The sequence below is a fragment of the Grus americana genome, chromosome 20 (genome assembly GCF_028858705.1).
Source record: "Grus americana isolate bGruAme1 chromosome 20, bGruAme1.mat, whole genome shotgun sequence".
Classification (NCBI taxonomy): Eukaryota; Metazoa; Chordata; class Aves; order Gruiformes; family Gruidae; genus Grus; species Grus americana.
Genome location: NC_072871.1, coordinates 9891866 through 9911757, shown reverse-complemented (window position 1 = coordinate 9911757; position 19892 = coordinate 9891866). Strand labels below are relative to the sequence as shown.

Genomic DNA, 19892 nt, shown 5'->3' with positions numbered 1-19892 from the left:
CTCGACGTTCAGCCCCATGGATGCTGCGTGCCAAGAGTCAGGAGGTGCCATCCGTAACGATGCGACCAAGCCCAAAGTGCCCCAAAGCTGCTGCTGCCCGAGTTGCATCCCCCCTTGCGGGGCTGGATGCGAGTCACTGCAAACAGAGCAGCCTCCTCGCAGGCTCCCACTGCGCACCCACGACTCACGCTGGCTCAGGGCCGGCCATACAGCCCATGAGGCAACAGAGCCCCGGGAGCAGTTCCGCCCCAGCTCTGGCACGCTCCTCTCCTTTTCACTTTTTTATTTCTTCTCCAGAGAGCACGCTGCTGCACGGGCACTGGGGAGTTCACCACGAGCCGATCTGCAGGATCCCGGGGCTGCGTGGGAGAGCAGAGCTGCCCAGCAAGGCCCGTTTATCACAAGGGAAACGCTCCCACAGAAACACGGTGGCCAGACAGCCCTGTGCCTTCCGCAACACTCCTCTGCCACCTCAGTCACCCAAAGCCCGCTTCAGTCAGACCCCAGGGGAGGGTGACGCCATCCGGGCCAGGAGCTCGCTGCTTCCAGAGCAGTGATTTCTCTCCGATAGCTCCAGGCAGCCCCTGCCCCCCCTGCCCCAGGCTGCCCCCCACCCCCTGCACTCCCCAGCCACTGCACCCAGGAGCCCCGGCCCTCGCGTGATGCATCGGCACACGGTGCCCGGTTGCTGCCGCAGCCTCCAGCTCCAAAGGAAAGTGCCCACTCAGATGTGCTGGGGTTTACGCTTCTCACTAGGACCGGAGACTTTGTTTCTCCCACAGCATCTCTTCCTCCTCCTCTCTCTCCATATGGACTCTCCTACACTAGGAGTCATTTGAGAGAAAAGCAATTAATACTCCCCGTGCAATCCATCCGTGTGATGCTTCCTGACCCATCATGCTTTTAAGTAGGAAAGTTATTCTTCATTCACTAATTGCCTCACATTATTGGGTGCAAAATGTTAACGTGCAGCTCTGCGAGGAGAGGGGTGGGTGGCACAGCAGCGTATTGACATGCTAGGTGATAACACAGGCGTGGAGGAGGAATTATTTAAAACAGTTACGGTGGGGGTGGGGACAGTGAGAAAAGAGAAATGAAAAACGAAAGAGAAAGAGCCAGAAGAAGAGAACATCCCCACCCAAATGCTGCAGCTCGAGCAGTAAGGTTGGCCCGGTCCCACCCTCCCTCCACCCTGGCGCTGCCACCGGCGATGGACCGGTCACGGAGCTGTGCCTCAAAGGGTGCTGGTGCCTCCCCGGTCCCGCCGCGGAGCAGGGGGGATGCAGAGGCAGAGGTCCGGCTGCTGGGCACAGGGACAAACTGTCCCACTGATGGCACTTGGTGGGATCCTACCTGAGAAAGGAGAGCCCCTGCCTGGGGACCGCTCCCAGCTCCGGCACGGATCAGCCACGCTGGACTTTGCAGCCTTTGCTTCATCTCCTGCTGAATGGGTACAAGAGGATCCTCCATAACAAACCACTTTACAACCTGTAGATAACAGAATAAAAAGCAAAATACTTTCCTCCCTTCCCCATCAGTTATTGTTTTCTTGCCCTGCTATTATTTAACTCCAGAAAGTATTTCAGGGCATAGCGTGTATTGTAAAACAGGGAATGACCACGGGATGGGGTTTATTTGACATTGACTGTTGTGGGGTCAGTGTCAGCCCCCAGGCTGAACTTGCTTGTTCTTCCTCTGCCGTTTGGCAGAGCACGCTCTGACTTCATCCTGAACTCCAGGTAGGAGCCCTGACCTCCAGGGAGGCATTTGGGGATGCTGCGATCACATCATCTCCCTCCTTTGGTACTTCTTTCCCGTGGCTTCCCCACACGCCACCTCGCTCATTAGTCAGCTGCACTCCCTCCTCCTAACGAGGATTTGTCTGACTGCAGTTTCCAGCCGCGGCGAAGCCTGCCTCTTCCCACTAGATTGAGTCTGCTTTTATCCTGCGTTTTCTCCCCGTGAAAACATACTGCAACACAAAACACCTCTTCCTTTTTTTCACAAAAAGCAAGGCAAGCTGAGTGCTCTCCCTCCTCCCCAAGGCATTTTCTGCAGCCTTCAGGTAATTTGGGGGGCTCTCTTCACACTCTTCCTTTTCTACCTGCTCATCTGAGCACCGACCACAGATGCTGCCCTTCCCCTCTACTCTTCCAGGATCAATAGTAGTAAAATTCTCTTTTCTTTGGAAACTCTTTTAGGTCTTTCGGGTCCCAGCCAGCACTACCACATGATAAAGACTGCGTCTTCCCAGCTGCCGTGATTTAACATGGTCTTTAATCACCAATATATTGCAAGCACTCGGCCTCTCAGCCCCAGAGACGCTGCAGGATCAGGCAGGGTGCTGTGGGTACCCGCTCAGGGCTGTCACACCTGCCCCACACTCCCAAAGCCAAGGGGGGAAGGGGGGGGCAGGGCAGTGCTCTCAGCAAAGGCGCCGTTCGGTATCTTGGGGAACGGATCTGGCTGAGCTGGTCCCCCCGCCTTCAGCTGCAGCACTCGCCGAAACGCCAGCGATTCTATGAGTCCTCATTTCCCAACAGTTGTCTTATTAACAAAAAGTAAAATTAAGCAGGATTTCATGTGCCTACTGCGACACCGTGCCTCCTCCTCTCGACTCCCGCAGCCCCCACGGCTCTGCTGGGGAGCCCCTTCAGCACCCCGGCATTCCCCTCCGCACCCCGGAGCAAGCGAGCACGTGGCCCGCGGGATCATCTCCCGCCTGGGCAGGGAGCGTGCAGTGCCAGGGAGCGTGCAGTGCCAGGGAGCGGAGCCAGCCAGGGATGCCGAGTGCCCCTTGCACGGCCACGTGCTCTTTGTGCACGCACAGGAGCTCTCTGCAGCAGAGCCAGGCTCGGGGAGCGGAGCGGGGCAGGGGGGGGCTTGTGTGTGGCTCCCGGGAGAGACAAACCCCTGGTCTGTGACCCCCAAGGGCCACGCGCGGGGAGGGCATGGTCACCCCCGGCTGCCCAAGGAGGGGCACGGCATGGGGCAGCAGAGACTCAACTCTGCTGTGTCTGTGTCTGGGAGAGCAATAAATAAATCTGTGGGAGGCAACGGTGGGGATGAGTCAGAGGCAAGAGGGAGAGAAAGTCAACTGAGGAACGCATTACCCAAGTCCAGCACGCTGCGGTGCTCCCGGAGCCGAGCGAGGATTCGTGTCAGAGGGTGTCCTTGTCCTGCTCGAGCTCCCTGATAAGCCCCTGCCAGAGGGTGACAAGGACAGCCTCACCACCGGGAGCCTTGGCCACGGCTGGGGGCTGCAGCCCCCTCCTCGTCCCTGGGGCACCCCCAGCTCCGCAGGGCTGGAGCACAGCGGGATCCATCCAGCACCGCGGGACCCAGAGAGGATGGGCCAGGGCATTGCACGAGCCCCAGGACCTGCACTCAGTTCCCGTTTCCCTCCAGGACCTCGGGCAAGCTTTGCATTTTTGGGTACGGCACACGCACACACACACACGCAGACCCACCAACCCCAGGGCAAGGAGCTCCCCAGAAAGAAGAAACGCCCCAGCGTGCTGCCCGGCCTCGCTGCAGCTACGGCTGCGGAGTCAGGCACGGCAACGCCTGATCTGCTCCCAATTGCAAATACTGTCAAAGCGCAGACTGAATTTAATCAGGGTGGATCTTGATTCAAGACTCAAACGCTTCGGCTGTTGTGCGTGTCAGATTAATTTCACGTGAAATCTAGATTTGACAGGCAGAACTCCAGCCTGCGCCTAACTGCAGGGAACGAAAGCGCAAGGCAAAGTGACCTGCATGGCACACAGTGCAAGTTAATAACGGGGGGGAAAACTTCTGGCCCACTGCAAAACAGGCAACTTTTCTGTCAAGTTGACATCTGGGCAGAGAAACAACGGCTCAGGAACCAGCTCGGCCCAAGGGCTGGAGCCCTGGAGCCTCGCAACCCAACATTTTTCACAAGCTCCTGCTCTCCCCGTTCAGCTTACATTTAGCTCCGTATTTCTGAGGCTGAACGCAGCACTTGCAGCACGCACAGAGGGTTTAAGCTGTCTTTATCAAGAAACACAGCAGTAGTTAGTCGTCAAAGCTGTCGTTAAACTCAAGAAGTAATAATCAAACACACCCATACAAAAAGATTGAGCTCTGTAACTCCGAGACTGATGTATGCAAAGAAAAAACGAATGCTAGGAGCTTGGCTATAAAAACATGTTTTTAACCCAGTCAACTGAGCCATTAAATAGGAAGAAAAGACACCCTCGTTAGTGTGCCAGGAGCGGCTAATCTGTCTGTCTCGTGTGTCAGCACTCGGGTTTGTTGGATTGTTTTTAAGTTTTCTACTTACGTTTACCAGCTGAAGGACTGCTAAATATCAGAACCCGAACGAAATGCACAATGCGTAACTTCTATAAAGCCTCCTCTTCCATCATCTCCCAAGCCTCACGGAGAACTCAAGGTGAAGAATTGCCTGCAAGAGCTGAATCATATCTTTAAGCAAAAACATTGCTATTAGGTGACTAAGACCAAAACAATTGTCTCTCTTTATTGCAACGGATGCTGTTATTAAAAACCAGACAAGTCCCTTCCCAGCCCCTTGCGCTGTGGGGTCTGCGCGTGCTGGTGAAACGCTGCAAGAGGCAGGTTGTAAACAGAGGGGACCCTTTGGGCAGGGTCCCAAACCCGGGGAAGGTGCTCTGTGCTCCCAGGAGCATCCCGGCTGGGGACCTGGCAGACCGCCACGGCCGAAGGAGGATCCCTTGTGACACGGGTCATCTCTGACCCTTAAAACAACACAAGCGGCCGCACGAGGAACGCCTCGTGGAAAGAGGCCGTTGTGCGAGGAGAACCGCCTGCCTCCGGGCGGGCTACGCAAACAGGATCCGGCGCATCTCTGGAGCGGTTGAGTGAAGGTTTGAAAGCCTGTGGGAATCAACCCGGCTTTTGGGAAGAGCCTGGGAGCAGGGGGACCGTGGTGGGGATGGAGAGGGACGTCCATCATCCAGGGAAGGACAGCGTGCGGCACAGAGCGACCGCACGGACATCTGGGGCAGGCAGAGCTTGGGCTTTTATACCTGAGCAAATTTTCATTGGAAAAAACAAGTTTCACTGTTTTTTCCCCCAATAAACCCCGTCCGCCCGCCCTCGCCTGCACCATTGCCTGAGAACGGTGCGTCATCCAAAGCCTTCACATTTTCATGAAGCGGAGCCAAGCAGAACTGAAACAAGTCGGGCTCCGCTCCCCCCTTCCGAACGTTCACAGCGTTGGGAGGGAAGCCAGGAGACTTAAGAGACATTCAAAGAAGCTGCGGGTAAGGCTGCTCCCCTGCAGCACAGCTGCCCACCCCGGGCTCCTCCGGCTCGCCAGCATCCCCCACCGCCCTGCGGGCACCTCCGCTTTCATCTTTGGGTACCACGGGAGTTCAGGGCCCTGTCCTCTCCGACAAAGCAAACCCAAACAGCCTCCAGTCTAAACGCTCACTGCTCGTATGGGAGGTCAAACTGTCTACAGCATTATTGGTACATCCCTGCTCCCATAATGAGGTTTGCTTGGACATAAAGTTTAAGGAAAAATTGAAAATATTGTAGATAAATTATAGCCCTGTGGCTCAGAAAAACCTGCTTGCTTGGTGTGTCTCCCTAATTTACACCCACAAGATTTCTCAGGGTTTAAGTGAATCTGTAAGAACAGCAGTCCTTTCCCCAGACTGACCTGACCTCAGCCACTCTGGGGTCCCGAATTCACTCTTCTTCTGGAAACTCCTGGATCTCACTGGGAGCGAGGTTTTCCCTCGATGTGTTTGACTTTACCCATCTGAAAAGCGAGGTAAGGTCACACATAAGCTGCTGTGCGTTACGTTTGCCTGAAGCCTGGGTTTTAAAGGCGACGGAGGGATCACCCCCAGGCAAACTCCCTGGAGCCGAGGGGCTTTGTGGTGCTCCCAGAGCAGTTATTTTACCTTTCGGCAGTCTTTTCATTTCTGTTCTTCAGCTTTCTCCCAGCGGGACCCATCCAGGCTCTTCGGATAAACAAAACCCCAGGTCCGAGAGCTGCCCGCGCCCCAGCTGTGGTTGGATAGTGTTAATCTTATGTACGCGATATCAGCGACCGTTTGAAGTTCCTGCTGCCACCACAAAGCAGTGCTAAAGAAATGACTTCAGAAGTACTGCGAGCACCACGCTGTGCGTAATTGCAACAGGGATGATACACATGTGGGTTTTATTATTATTCTAAAAACGCACAATTGGGAAAGCCAATATTTTTAATGGAAGTGGTTTCAAATGCTAGTATTTATTTGCTTATTAAATGGTTTAGCTGGAGACAAAGCATCTTCAAAGGAGGAATTTTTTTTTTTTCCCCCAGAATGGGTATCTGGGGCTATAGTGCTATACTATTACACATGAAAAATATTTCCTTATTAGCTTTTTATTTCAGAGAACACATTTAACTGACACTTCCCGTGCTGACAGCTTGCCAAGCTTCAAAGCGCATCTTCTGCAAGGATTACAATGATTGTGAGGCTGGTCCAGATGAAGCTGCGTCCCAGCTGACACACAAGCTCTGTGAAAGGAGATTTTCCCATTTCTGGAGAGCCTAAAGCCGAGGTCTGCGTTGGGACTCACACGCTGTGTGTGTTTGGGCCGTCTTTCAGAGGGGCACGATGTCACTTCCAAGCTGTGACCACATTTTGGGGACCTGGTTTCTCCTGTAATTCCAGCTGCTCCCTACATCAGCACAGATTTCCCAAAACACGTGGGAAAGATCTCCCCACACTACCACAGACCCAGGGGCAGGCGCTGGGAGAGCTGAGGGGCTCAGCCAGCGCTGGGGGATTAACCCTTGGTCACCCCAAGTCAGAAATCAAAGCTCTTCTCCACCTCCCTGGGACTTTGGGCTGACACAGGCTCCCTGAAGGATGCTTCGGGGAGGATTGCAACAGTCAGAGCATCACACTCTTGCAGGGCACACAGCTAAGGCAAACCACAGCAATGCTGCATTCTCCTTACACCTTTTCACCCAAGGATGCAGTAACAGAAATGCACCCTTACCTAAGAGAAATTAAAAATAAAAAACCAAAAACACATGATCTCTCTGCTCCGACATGGAGGCTGGAGTTCCCACACTCGTGCTGATGAAGGCTGACACCTCCCGTCACAATTTGCCCATCAAACAGCATCATTACCACCACCCGCACCCTCCACACACCCTCCCCAGGGACCTGCAAGCCCCTCTCCCCCCTCAGCGCTCCGCGGGCCCCACAGCTCGCAGACCTGCTGCCAAACCCAGCTCTCACCCCTGCTGACACCTCCATCCTGTTTGTGGCGTCTTTGGCACTTCCCCCTCCAGAGCTTCCAGTCCCCTGCGGCTCCCCAGCCCAGGCAGCTCCAGCGCAGCCCGTGGCCGTGCCAACATCAACACGCGGAGACTCCGGCACAGCCAAGGCCACCGCCGACGGCAGGAGCCTGCCCGGGGGTAGATCACCGCAGCTCTTCGCCAGGCCACGCAACCACCACAAAAGCATAAACGCACGCAGTCATTTACAGCCACGGGGTGACGCTGTGCGGACAGAAAGCAAAGCACCATCCAACGCAGCTCGTTGCACTTCACAGCCTTGCTTCAGTACGTGGATGCTGGAGGGGCAGGAGGGAGGGGGGACACACCAAAACGCCCCTGGGGTCCTGGCCACGGGCCCTCCAGCTGAGCACCTTCGGCACCTCCTGCATAGCCCCTGCTTCGCACCCGCTCCCGGGGCCCAGTGAACACGCGCTTGGCACTCAACGGTGCCCTGCGTGTCCTCAGCTCCAGGAGCAATCAAGAGAGCAAAGCGAGGCGCCTCGCCTGGAGCGGGGTCACAGCCCCATCCCCTGCAACCCCAGCACATGGAAAGCCTCTTCGTACCCCTCTCCCTGCTCAGTCCGCTCCCCACGTGCTAGGGACAGCCTGGCCCCGCCGTGCCCACGTATTCGGGCGTCCCCACGTCCACGGGGACCCCACACAAGGCAAACCCATAGGTTCATGCACCAAACCTCCATCTCAGGAGAAGCAGAGTGCTCAGTGCAGGGGTCAACCACCCTGGACAGGGCAAACACCACCAAAATGGTGCAATTGTAAAAAACCAAAACCCTGGAAAAACCGCAATAAACTGGCAGAGCTAGCGCAGCTTCGCAAGAGTACCAGGGCCCCTGTTTTATCAAGTAAGCCCAAGCAGTTGTCTCAGAAATTAATAACAGGAAAGGCTAGAGTTTTGCTTGCTTTGTGTTCCATGCAGCTGCAACATGATCGTTCCCTGGGATCATCTTTCCTCCCGCAGGCAGGTGAGGTGGAAACCACCATCTCCGGGTACGGGGCAGTAACGGGATCCTGCAGACCCAGATACAGACGCTGCCCCGTAAGTCTCTGCCAGGGAGAAACTGCCTCCGCTGTGAACGCAGACCCTGCTGCAGGGAGAACACCCACTGCCATGCAGGTAAGTGCTTCGGCTCGGTGCTCAGCGGCTCGGTGCTCTGGGACAGCAGGGATAACGGCTTTCCCTTCGGCTTCTTACCCTGCTGGGCTCCACAAGGCGTTGTCAGGCCAAGTACCAAAGGCTCTCCTTTGAGGACACATTAACGCTAGCATTTCGGGCTTTCAGTAACAGGTTAAAAACAGTCAGAAAATATTAATAGTGAGTTATTTTTCCAGTATTTCCACACATGGATGCGCAGAGAGAAGCCTTCTAAACTAGAGCACGGTAATGTCCTCAGCTTGGGAGCTTGCTGTGCCTCAAGAAGTGGGGTTGCTTAGGTTTCTAGGAGGAAAAGAGCCTTACACTAAAAGATCGTGGTCTAAGAGTCATTATTCTGTTTTACGTGAATACATTATAAAATGCAGGAAAGTCTTTCTGTTCTAGTAGCAAGAGAATTCAGTGTCTGTGTCTTCTCTTCCCCAGCTGACGCTCTGCAGGCTCCGGACTCACCAGTGGTGCTTCATTCTCTTTAATGTCTTGCTTTTCCACGTGCTGCTTTTTGGAGCAGATTTACTGGAGGAATACTTCCTGCGGTCATTACCTCTTTCTTACACTGACGCAAAGACTCTCGAAATCAGGGAGAGAGCCAGGAAGCTAGATATGGATCCTCTAAAGGCCAATCTCTCTTACACTGTCAGCAGTTCCGCAACATGCTCCTATCAAGAGATATTTTTGCTCATTCTTGTCTGCAGTAGCCCAGAAAACAGGACAAGGCGCAACGTGATCAGGCAGACATGGGGCAACGTGACAGACGCCAGAGGTTATGCTGTCCTTACTCTGTTTGCTTTAGGAAAGCCAGCTTCAGTAACCACCCAGCTAGAGATCAACGATGAGTCTCAAAAGCACAGAGACATTATTGAAGGCAGTTTCATTGATTCCCCTGAGACACAGACACGGAAGGTGTTGATGAGCCTGGAGTGGACGGTGACTTTCTGTCCCCATGCAAGGTATATTCTTAAAACAGACGAAAACATGTTTGTCGGTATTCCAAGTCTGGCTGGGTACTTGCTTAGCTTAACACAGCTAGAGGACATTTACATGGGGAGGGTCATTCATCATGGAGTGCCCGACAGAGACCCCCAAAGCCCTGGCTTTGTTCCCATCCATCACTACTCAGAAGAGTTCTACCCAGATTACTGTGACGGAAGCGCCTTCGTCATGTCCCAGGACGTTGCTCGCAAGGTGTACGTGGCTGCCAAGGAGGTGCCAGTTTCAGTGCCCCCCGATATCTTTGTTGGAATCTGTGCTAAAAAAGCTGGCATCACTCCCATTCACAGCTCCCGGTTTTCTGGGGAAAAGCACATCAGTTACAATCGATGCTGCTATAAATTCATTTTCACCTCTTCCAACGTGAAAGAGGACGAGTTATTTAAAGACTGGAAGGAAACAAGCGATAGGAAGGATTGCTCATTGCTGGAAACTTACTACGGTCTGGTGTCCTGCAAGGTTTTGACCTATATTGATAAGTTCAAACAGTTTAACTTAGAAAGAATAAAAAATGAGGTTCTTCATTTTGTTGATTAAGATTTAACTTTTCTGAAGGAAGTCTGCATTTTCTTTTACCAGCTATTTTGTCTTGTTAACATTCAATAATAACGATCTCTCAAAGTTAGCTCTCTTCCCTTCAACAGCAAACAAATTCTCAATGCTATAGTGTTAAAGCAGCAAGAGAACGGATGTGTCCTAGCTACGTAAGTACCTACAAGCGCATGCATACAAGCAAAAAATGAGTATTCCAGGAAACTTTGTCTGTATCCAGCGTTCTCCAGGCTTTTGAAGTCCTCTACTTTATGCCAAAGCTCCTTCTGCATTTTATCCGAGTGAGGCATCACCTACTTCCAAAGTATTTTCTTACAAAGGGGAATCTTTCCATCCACCAAAGGGAGCCACTTCTGAGCAGCCTGTTTTACAGTACCGTGAAACTACAGAACAGCTTGGAGTGGGAACAGGCATTGAACCACTGTGGGAATTGCTTGGGTAAACAGCCCGGGGACATTCTAGGCAAGAAACCGAACTCAGCTGTTAAAGACTCTCGTACTTTAGTCAGTCACAGCATCAGAGAACACCAACACAAGCAGCTCAACGCCGTATCATTACGCTGGAGAGCGGCACCAGCAGTGAAGTCAGAACAAATTCACCAGCACGCTGGTAACACCAACCTTCCTCAAAGTGTAAAAATCCCCTAAATTAGGAACCAGCCACAGAGCACAAAACCCGCTCGTCCCTGCATCCTCCAGATTAACTCTTCCATGTCAGTTCTTTCAGCAGCTGAAAGAGCAGCTGGACAGACTGGTTCTGCAATCGTGACAGAACCACGTGGGCTTTGAGGGCCCCATCTACCCTTCCTGCTGGGACTGAAGGCATGGGAGGTGTCCCCTGAAGGATCCACAATTCCCAAGCACCAGGTTATGCTGCTTGTTAACCAGGGTCAAGTGATGAGCTTTGGTCTGGGGGTTTGTTTTGTGGGGTTTTTTTAAACCAAGTTTAGCATGTTACCTCACTTCTCATTCTCCCTAACTCCATTTCTGGTTTTCCCTCAATTATCTCCACCTGTTACTTTACAGAGGGAGGAGGACAGAGACACCACACTTCAATTTTTCCATTGTATATAAGATACACCAGCAGCAACATGTGAATCATATGGCAATATACAGGATGGGTAGGGAACCACATGTGATTAATAAGGAGTGTCTGATCAATTAATGGGAATGTTGAGCTCAAAGCTCAACAAAATAAAGCATATGTGCATACATAAAAAATCCCCTTGTTTGGCACCTCTGTGTATTCTAAAATATTGTATTTGGCAAATGCATCATGCAAAGCAGATGCTAAAGACTTAGCACACAGAGTAGCCTTCAAAAGCAACAGCTGAAAACACACACGGAAGAGACTCAGGAATTGCAGAAAAGGTTTATATATTCATTTCTTTTACTGAGATTTTAGTATATGGCTCATACAGAGCTACCAGTGCACAAAGCCACCTAAAATAAAGCTGAACTGTCCAATACAAGTGCAAACTAAGGACTTCTATACTCTCTTTCACTTCCTTTTTAGTGCTTTCATGTTTTTTCTGGATGCAGGATTCATGAAGCTTCTGTGCTCTCTCCATTCACAAATGAGACACTGTACCGCATTTCTCACTAGCAGATGTTTATTATGCACACCTAGGATGAAAGTGGTAGCAGTAGCATAAAGTTGGATGACGGATTTTGTACATATTAGATCATAAGCAACAAGGCAGATCACCTGCGTTCAGAAAGCATCTTACACATTAAGGGATCTTCCCCAACTACCCTGCCCCTCTGTGCCCACTTTGACCCCTCGCCAGCCATTTTTGGCAGGCAATGCCATCACCTCTGCTGCAGCTCAAAGCCACTGCGAGCAAAAAAAAAAAAAAAAAAAAAATTCCTGCATGACTAGATCATTCTGCTTCACCTGGCAGAGTGGGGACACAGGGCATGTACTTTGCACAGAGGTATACCTGACTTGACACACTACTAAAATAAGCCCCAAAGTAGTAATTCCATGTTTTATTATGCTCCCCCACAACTATTCCTCAGATTTGTTTCTTAGGTCCTCAACAAAAATAATATAAACCTTTTGTATAAAGTACATTGTGGTCTCTGTTTATGGACAAAGACACATTGCGTCACTAGTGTCCAGCTAGTCTTGCATCTCTTCTGAAGCTACCTGACCATCTTCAGAGGAAGATGTGCAACTTTGTAAGATACTACCTTTCCATACTCCTAATTCAGTTTATGCCTAAAGGCATGAACATGAAAGCTTTATGTTCTTACCCATTTGCTTCTAACTCAGGCAACTGAAGTCATACTTTTTTTAAATAACACTTAAAATTAAAAAATTTATCTCTGTTAAAAAATAGTGTAAACAATTTAAGATTTGGTTCTGAAGTAGACTTGTAGTGCTATAGCTCATGCTCCTTTTGAGCAAGTAAACTGAGCTGCCATACAAAGTCGCAGTCAACAAGGGAGACAAAGCTCCCAATTTGGTTTCATACACTAGAGCGTGCATTTTTTTTTTTTTAAAGGGCTAAAAGCTTTTTTTCATCCTCAGCATAAAATGTAAACAATATTTAGGATTATTTATTCAAGCAAGACTTACATCCAGCAAGTTGAAAACAGCAGAGAATCCAGTTCGTACTCCCTCGTGTGGACAGAACATTACTAGCTTATTCTTACCAACAGGGTTTCTGACAGAATATGACTGGCTAAAAGAGTATGTTCCATGCAAGTGCCAACTTTGGCAGATATAAAAAAATTTTAAAAAGAGAGAGAAACTATGGCAGCATCTGAGGTTACAAACCTCGAGGTGTTTTGGCGTTTGTTTTTTTTAATTGAACTGTGATCTACTGAGAAGACACGATAGGAACTCCAAACCCAAGAACAGTTTAACTAAACACTGATAATTTCTGTAAAATAAAACACAGCAGTCAGCAGTAGAGTGCTTACCTTGGTTACTTGTCTCACAACAGTACACAGAGAACTTCTGCCATTACATTCTATGGGAAATTATGCTGTGCCCTTAGAGGTTTTGATTTGCTCTCATGACTCATTTCAAATAGAGTCAAAGTGCTTCGCATTCCTTTAAAGAGACAATCTAAAGAAACTCCAGGGTGGGGAGTCCTTACACCTTATATCTTAACACCTATTTTGGTAACATGGTTTGCAGGAAGGGGAACCAGGACATCAGTGACATTACTCTGCTCCTTCCACAGCTGTAGTAGAAACGGCCTTAACATAATAAGGGCCTTCACGCAAGTAAGCCCTAAGCCTCAAGTAATACTGATTTCCAAAGATTTCCGCAATTGTTTTAGAGTTTGCAAGGGCCTTAACCAATTCATATTTGGCATCCTTCGAAGCTTTGTCAGGTTCCACAGATCTGTCTACAATGTACTCCACAAACCCTGGAGTGTCGAGCATCAACTTCTGGGCCCATGGTTGATTTGCAATAGCCTAAACACGAAGACAAAAGAGGGGAGGGGGAAACACCTCATTTTAAAAGCCAAAAAAACATTTACACAAGTAGGCTGTTACACAAATAGTCAAGGAACAGAAAAAATGAAATGGGATATTCATTCTACACAGTAGTTGCACAATCACCGCTCAGATCAAGCGGCAGGGTTTAACACTGGAAAACAAGTACAGCTCAGTGCTTATCCTTAAAACTTTAAGTGAATTATCACAGCAGTGCCTCTGATATCGAAGCACCATGCTAGAGCATAGCTGTTGCTTTTTTTTCCCTCTCCAATTTATAAGAAAATAAGTACAAAATAAGCAGATGTGACATGTCTGCTGCATTATTTAAATGGGGAATTAAAGGGGGGGACAATGAAAAAGGCCTTATTTCTGACCACTTCAGGGCTTCAACAAGTTTGTGGCATTCACTTTACAAAAACCAACTGAGACCAAACAGCAATACAATTCACTATGTGATCTTTAAGATCAAATGCACTTACAGTAAATACTCGTAAAGCCCCACAGTGGAGATCAGGGAACGGCTGAGTACTGATGCTCCTGAAGAGTTCCAACGGCTGGCTGGACAAGGATGTGAACCATGATTCAGTCATTCTTAAAAGGTCTTCTGTCTGCTGCTCTGGCTATACACGTCACCAAAATGTACAGAAATTAGAGTTTGATTAGGATTATGAAAAGCTTTCAAGTTTTGAGTACATGTTCAATAGTTAAGGAAGTTATTTAAAACAAACTGCTAGCAGATTAAACTAATCTAGTTGACAATTTAAACTTATTTTCATGAATGAAGAAATGGCCTTCTACATTTCATTTAGTTTGGAGGACAGATTTAAATAAATTGATTTTGATAGACAAGATAGTGCTGTGCTGGAGTGCAGTCCTGCAAGACAAATGAAAATGGCTTCCTCACTCATTCTGAGATGCACTATTAAAACCAGATCACTGAACATGCATAGGGATTGGAGCAGTTTGCCACTATCCCTTTAAAGCACAAGAATATTAAACTGTTTACTCTCATTCCCTTGCCAATGATGCCTTGTCTTTGTTTTATAAAGAGATTTCAGAACACCTGGCTTCTTACAAACAAACTCAAACTTTAAGCAAACAAATAAATCAGGGAACTTCAAAACAGTAAAGTTAATGACTCAGAATACTAGAAAGCTACCACTTCTACCTAAGCTAGATGCTGCAAAAGGTCTTCACACAATTAGTCAGATACATAATAATATCATTCTTGTAGCTTTAAAAAAAATAAAACCACACAACAAAACACACACAAACTTACAGGCAAGTAAAGAAGAGATGAAATCGCATCCAAGCATCGAAGCCGTAACTCTGTGGGGGCATTCTTTGCCTGGTGTCCTATTCTGTTTAACAGATTTTGAAATCTACTTCCTTTGAAAATAAAAACAAAGTGCTTTTAACTAAATTCAGACAGACCTCTACAGGAAAACAGTTACCTGCCAGTCACATTATACTACATTAACTGGTAGAAAGTATTGTATGTTAAACCTGAGAAAGACAACTTCTTGATCTACTATAATAAAAGCAGTGTACAAGTCTCTTTGCTTCATATGGATCTAAGAGACAAATCCAAAGCTTTTATGTTAATTTTCCAGACTATCTGAACATTTCCAAAAAGGAAGTAGCGTCACAGATAACGGAGTTACCTTGGGAAGTGTGGACCCTAGCACACTTTTAATTAGAAATCTTCGATCCCATTCTACAATGCTCCAATAGCTTCTAATACCAATTTTTCACTTAAAAAACAGACTACCAGCAGCAAGTGTAGCACCTACTTTGAATCCTCTGAATAGTTTTATATCAAGAGAAACAAAGCAGTCTTTACAGAAAGCATCATTACATGATAGCTCATATTTTTCTAATCCTGGTGAGAAGGTCATGACATCAGTAGAAACAGGAGGAATGTAAAATAACACAACTACTGACCATTCATATGGTACAGCTCACTAGAAAAGAATAATTCGAGCCATGCTTGTGAAACCAGAATTCTAGCTGCCGGCATTTCACACTGCCATGCCTGACAAGGCAGTTAAACACCTTATCTGCTACAGCACAGCTATTCAGACACCCTTGATTATTAGATAAATAAATACATGTTTCAATTCCTTTTTCTATTACACCAAACCAATTCACTCTTGTATATTATCATATACTGAGAAAGTTTTCTTAAAGAAAAAAACCAATACTAACTAGTTTTCTGTAAAACCTGTTTGCCTTCCACATTTGATCCCAAGATTCCCAGCGTGTCCACAGCCACTCCAATCATGGTCGGATCATGACTTTCTGCCATTTCAAAGACTTTTTCCATAAAGACAGGGTACCGTTCACAGATCTGCTGTGGACTGTCTACAACAGCCAGATTTCCAAAAAATTTAACAAATCCTGAGAGAACAAGACAAAAAAGTATTCAGAGTGAAGGAACAACAACTTTAGCAATGTCAAAATTAACATAAGATTGTTTCACTGCTAAACTAGCATATTAAATCTGAATACTGTTTGTGAAAGACATCAGAATAAGGACAGAACTTAGGAACAAACCAGGATTTTGGAAGCTACCTAATTCACGATGTAACAACTGTCGTCTTGAATTCATTAAAAAAAGAAAGACTACAGTAATACAAACTTCAAACCCATAGTACAGTCTCTCCAGATCTTACCTGTACTACCACTATTAACAAGTAATACTATTCATGAATTAGACTGTCCTTCAGCATTTTTTGTGTACATCCAACATACACATACTAATATTCAAAAATTCACATGAGCTTTCAAACTTGAGAGGACTATTTAGCCTCTGTTTAACTCGTTAATAAAAGCAAGCAGTAAACACTGGAAACAAGAAACGTGTGATGTAACCTGGTAAATAGAAGCCTGAGAAAGGATCAGACTCTGCACCAACGATGATGTTTGAAATTTTATCGATAATTCCTTGTTGAGCAAGATACTGACGCCCATGTGGAGTATGGGCCAGTGAGGTCACCATCTCTATACACGTAGCTCTGTAACAGACAAACAGTTATTTTGGCCTATTTCAGAAGCACTCAGTGATACAGAAAAAAAGATATTTTTCTACCCTTAAACAAAAACCAAACAAACAAAAAACCAAACTAACCCAACTGTTCAACACCCCTCCAAGCTGGGCTATCTTACTTTAGGTATATAGCTGGAAAGAGTTCTAAAATATTTACATTGCAGCCCAGCACTATAATTATCACAGCATACTGAGGAAACTTCATCTTGGTTCACAAATTTAAGTATACAGTATTTTACATTCAAGGCTGTTTAAGAAGTAGATAAGGTGTTTTCCTGAAAAGGGCTTCAGGATAAAGACACACAAATGTGCTTAAAGAGGGCTATTTTAAGACTTAACATCAGTTTTAACAATGGAGGACAATCTTATTGGCAAAATCACTACAAACATACCTGACCAGCACATCATCTCCAGTCAGCTCTCCAATTAACTCTGATATTAATCCACTGTTTGCACAGTAATTTAATGAATCTGCTGACACCGAAGAAATCTCAACAATTAACTAAATAAAAGCACAGGAGGAAAAAAAGGATTGTTTATAAAAACATTATAATGTTAACAAATCACAGAAATGGCCAAATACATCTTGTAATGATGACTAACCCTATATATAGATGTATAAAATACAAAATTTCATTACGTTTTCATAATTAATCTAAACGTTTGCCTGAAACAGGTTCATAAGGAGTTTCAAGTTTACAGCACATGCACTTGATTTCTATTCACAGTCATCTTTTCTTCAGAGGATCATCACTGCTATCCCCATTAAGCTCTAGAATGGCTAAATTGCATTATTTCTCCTTTGCCATACATATCTAAAGTGACACACTTGGCACTTCTCTCTCAGTTTCTCCTCACTCCAGACATGTTAATAGCACTTCACATCCAAAGGTTAAGAGGCTACAGCAGCTATTTTACTTTCAGAGAAACAAACATTTTATTGTATCTTTAGAAACTCTGTGTAGCCCTTCCAATGCCCTAAGCACCACAAGTTAGAAAATAAAAGATGTAAACAATACTTCACGCTTTTTTACCGTAAACTGAGAAAAAGAAGTTATGACATTATGTGAGGACCAACACTGCTGTAGCCTTGACAAAATGTAGACAGGAAGAAAAGTTTGTAAAGCAGTGATGAATAGGAGGAATTCAATAAAATCCAGATGGTAATTGAGAACTATAGTCCCAGAGAACTGCAGTATCATGTCACTCAAATGCTAACATTGATCACATTCCTACCTCATATACTCTGTATCGAACAACATCATTTGTTGCCATGACATTTTTCAAGTCACTCAACAAATTGCTCACAAATAAAGCCTCTAAACCATCTTGTGTTTGTGCTATTCTTGCAAGAGATTTGATGGCCTGGAAACAAAAACAACAACTTATTATAAAAAAGGCACAAAGAAAAGAAAATCCATGATGATCTGACTTGGCTTTGCTGTTCTTTACTAACATATTAAATCATGTTACACATCTAAAATTTTAATTGTGGTCCACTTTTCAATGAGAATTACCATGTCATTCACAAGAGCTAGTTATGGTTACTGTGACCCTAGCATTAAATTCAGATTTATGAGTTCACTTTAGCATTAACAGCTACCAAAAGATAACAGTTCTAGGTAAATTTTCTATCACATCTAAGTAACTTCTGGGCTTGGGACACCTACATGCTTATAACACCTTTCAAGCAACATAAGGTCTCTTTTCTTCAAAGAGGAGAGGCTGTCCTCTCAGACACAGCAGAAAGGGTGTTCTGTGCAGCGTCTACATCAGTTTGTAGAGGAAGAAAAAAGGAAAGCAATGCTTACCTCTTTAGCCACTGCTATTTTCTCTCCGCCAATGCAATTTATTATTTGCCGTAATAGTTCAGGACTGTTGAGAATTTCTGTAATAGCATCTGAATTTTCAACAATCCTCCCAACCTAAAGACATGATTAAATAATTATAGAATATAACATTAAAACAAACTTTTTACACTATTAAGGACATTAAAGTACTTGAACAGCTACCGAGACTGACAGAACCACCATTTCTGGAGATACTCCAAACTCAATTGGTCAATACCCTGAGCAGCCTGCTGCAAGTTGGCCCTGCTTTTAGCTGGGGGCTGGACCTGAAACCTCCAGAAATCCATTCTGAACTACACTGTTCCACAATTCTGTTCTTTAAAATTAATGCAACACGTGTCAAATTACTACAGCCTATTTCTCTTCAGTGTTTCTATAATATTGTTCAAAGTATCCTGAATATCAAAGTGCTGCTGCTCTTAATTCTTATGGTACCTGCTGTCAGTCCTTGCTTAGAAAGCTTTATCCCGAACATGTAACAGTCCACAATAAATAGAAGATTTTCAAGTTACTTCTGTCAAGGCACAGTTTTATACATTATGATTAACAGACACATCATAAAGCATTATATACCAACGCATTGCATAGTATTTATCCAAAACTGCATGAGAGTGTAAGAGCACAACTCCTGTAGATAACACTTGTAGTACTTTTGTCACAAATTAGGACATGAAACAACAGTAAGAGATTAAAACTAACCCCGCCTGGCTCAAGACAGAACTCTGTCCCCTCCTCCTGGAGGAAAACCCAGTACCTGAGATATGGTGAGGATTTTCACGGAGTCGTCAGGGTGGAAAAGCCCTTTCTGAAGTTCTGCTCTGAGGTTCTGGATCACGTAGAGCGGGTCCAGGGCCTGCAGGAGCCTCTCCAGGATGGAAACACACGCAGACACCTGCTCCCTGGGCAGGACAGAGACAAAACCAAACCTTTCAGGAGGGGGCCACCGCCCGGTGCCCCCAGATCCTCAGCTGTGCCAGCTCCAGCCCTGAAGGAGGGCAGGGAAGGAGACGAGGTAGCAGCAGGAGCCACAGTGCTCCGGGGGAAAGGGAGAGGGGAGGCGGCTGGGCCGAGCGAGGTCCGCGGGGCCGCCGCTCACCGGTCATTGACGCTGAGGAGGGCGAAAAGCGCTCCCAGGTGGTCGTCGCTGAGGCGGGCGCGGAGGGCTGCGGGCGGCACGGCCTGCACGGCGAGCCGCAGGGCCCGCAGTTCCTCCAGCGGCAGCTCCCGCCGAGCCGCCCGCTCCAGCAGCTCCACCACCGCCTCCGCCATCTTGGCGCTGCCGGGAAGCATCGCGAGAGCCCGCCGCCCCTAGCAACCGCCGCGCCGTCGCCAGGGGCCCCTTTCGCGTCCGCCACGCCGTAAACAAAATGGTGGATGCGCCACGCCCCCTCTTGGTTCCTCCCTCTTCGCGCTCTGATTGGACAGGCGCGCGAGGGGCGGTGCTAGAGCGGGGTGGGGCCGGTGCAGGGGCGTGGCCCCGGCTGAGGGGCGGGGGGCGCGTGGCGCTGCCCGGTTCGGGGGAAACGGCGGA

The 19892-nt window shown here is 47.4% G+C and overlaps 2 protein-coding genes across 2 annotated transcripts; one reads left to right on the top strand and one right to left on the bottom strand.

Moving 5' to 3' along the window:
• Window positions 1–8420: 8420 nt before the first annotated feature.
• B3GALT9 (beta-1,3-galactosyltransferase 9) lies at window positions 8421–9989 on the top strand. Its single transcript, XM_054849158.1, has 2 exons — window positions 8421–8426; window positions 8853–9989. Exons 1-2 carry the CDS (start codon window positions 8421–8423, stop codon window positions 9987–9989), a joined length of 1143 nt encoding a protein of 380 aa, XP_054705133.1.
• A 1609-nt stretch (window positions 9990–11598) lies between these two features.
• PSMD5 (proteasome 26S subunit, non-ATPase 5) lies at window positions 11599–19680 on the bottom strand. The gene is made up of 10 exons (XM_054849081.1): window positions 19458–19680; window positions 19116–19260; window positions 18323–18436; window positions 17748–17876; window positions 16904–17013; window positions 16337–16479; window positions 15671–15862; window positions 14742–14851; window positions 13942–14082; window positions 11599–13438 (listed from the first exon to the last, which is right to left on the bottom strand). Exons 1-10 carry the CDS (start codon window positions 19649–19651, stop codon window positions 13181–13183), a joined length of 1536 nt encoding a protein of 511 aa, XP_054705056.1. The 5' UTR covers window positions 19652–19680; the 3' UTR covers window positions 11599–13180.
• Between the last annotated feature and the right edge of the window lie 212 nt (window positions 19681–19892).

Excerpts from the sequence above, each read along its gene's own strand:
- PSMD5 (XM_054849081.1), bottom strand. The coding sequence starts at position 19,651 with ATGCTTCCCGGCAGCGCCAAGATGGCGGAGGCGGTGGTGGAGCTGCTG. Across the intron at positions 17,877-18,322 it reads AAATAGCAGTGGCTAAAGAG|GCCATCAAATCTCTTGCAAG; the intron begins GTAAGCATTGCT and ends TTTTGTTTCCAG. Across the intron at positions 17,014-17,747 it reads TTCGATACAGAGTATATGAG|TTAATTGTTGAGATTTCTTC; the intron begins GTAGGAATGTGA and ends GCTTTTATTTAG.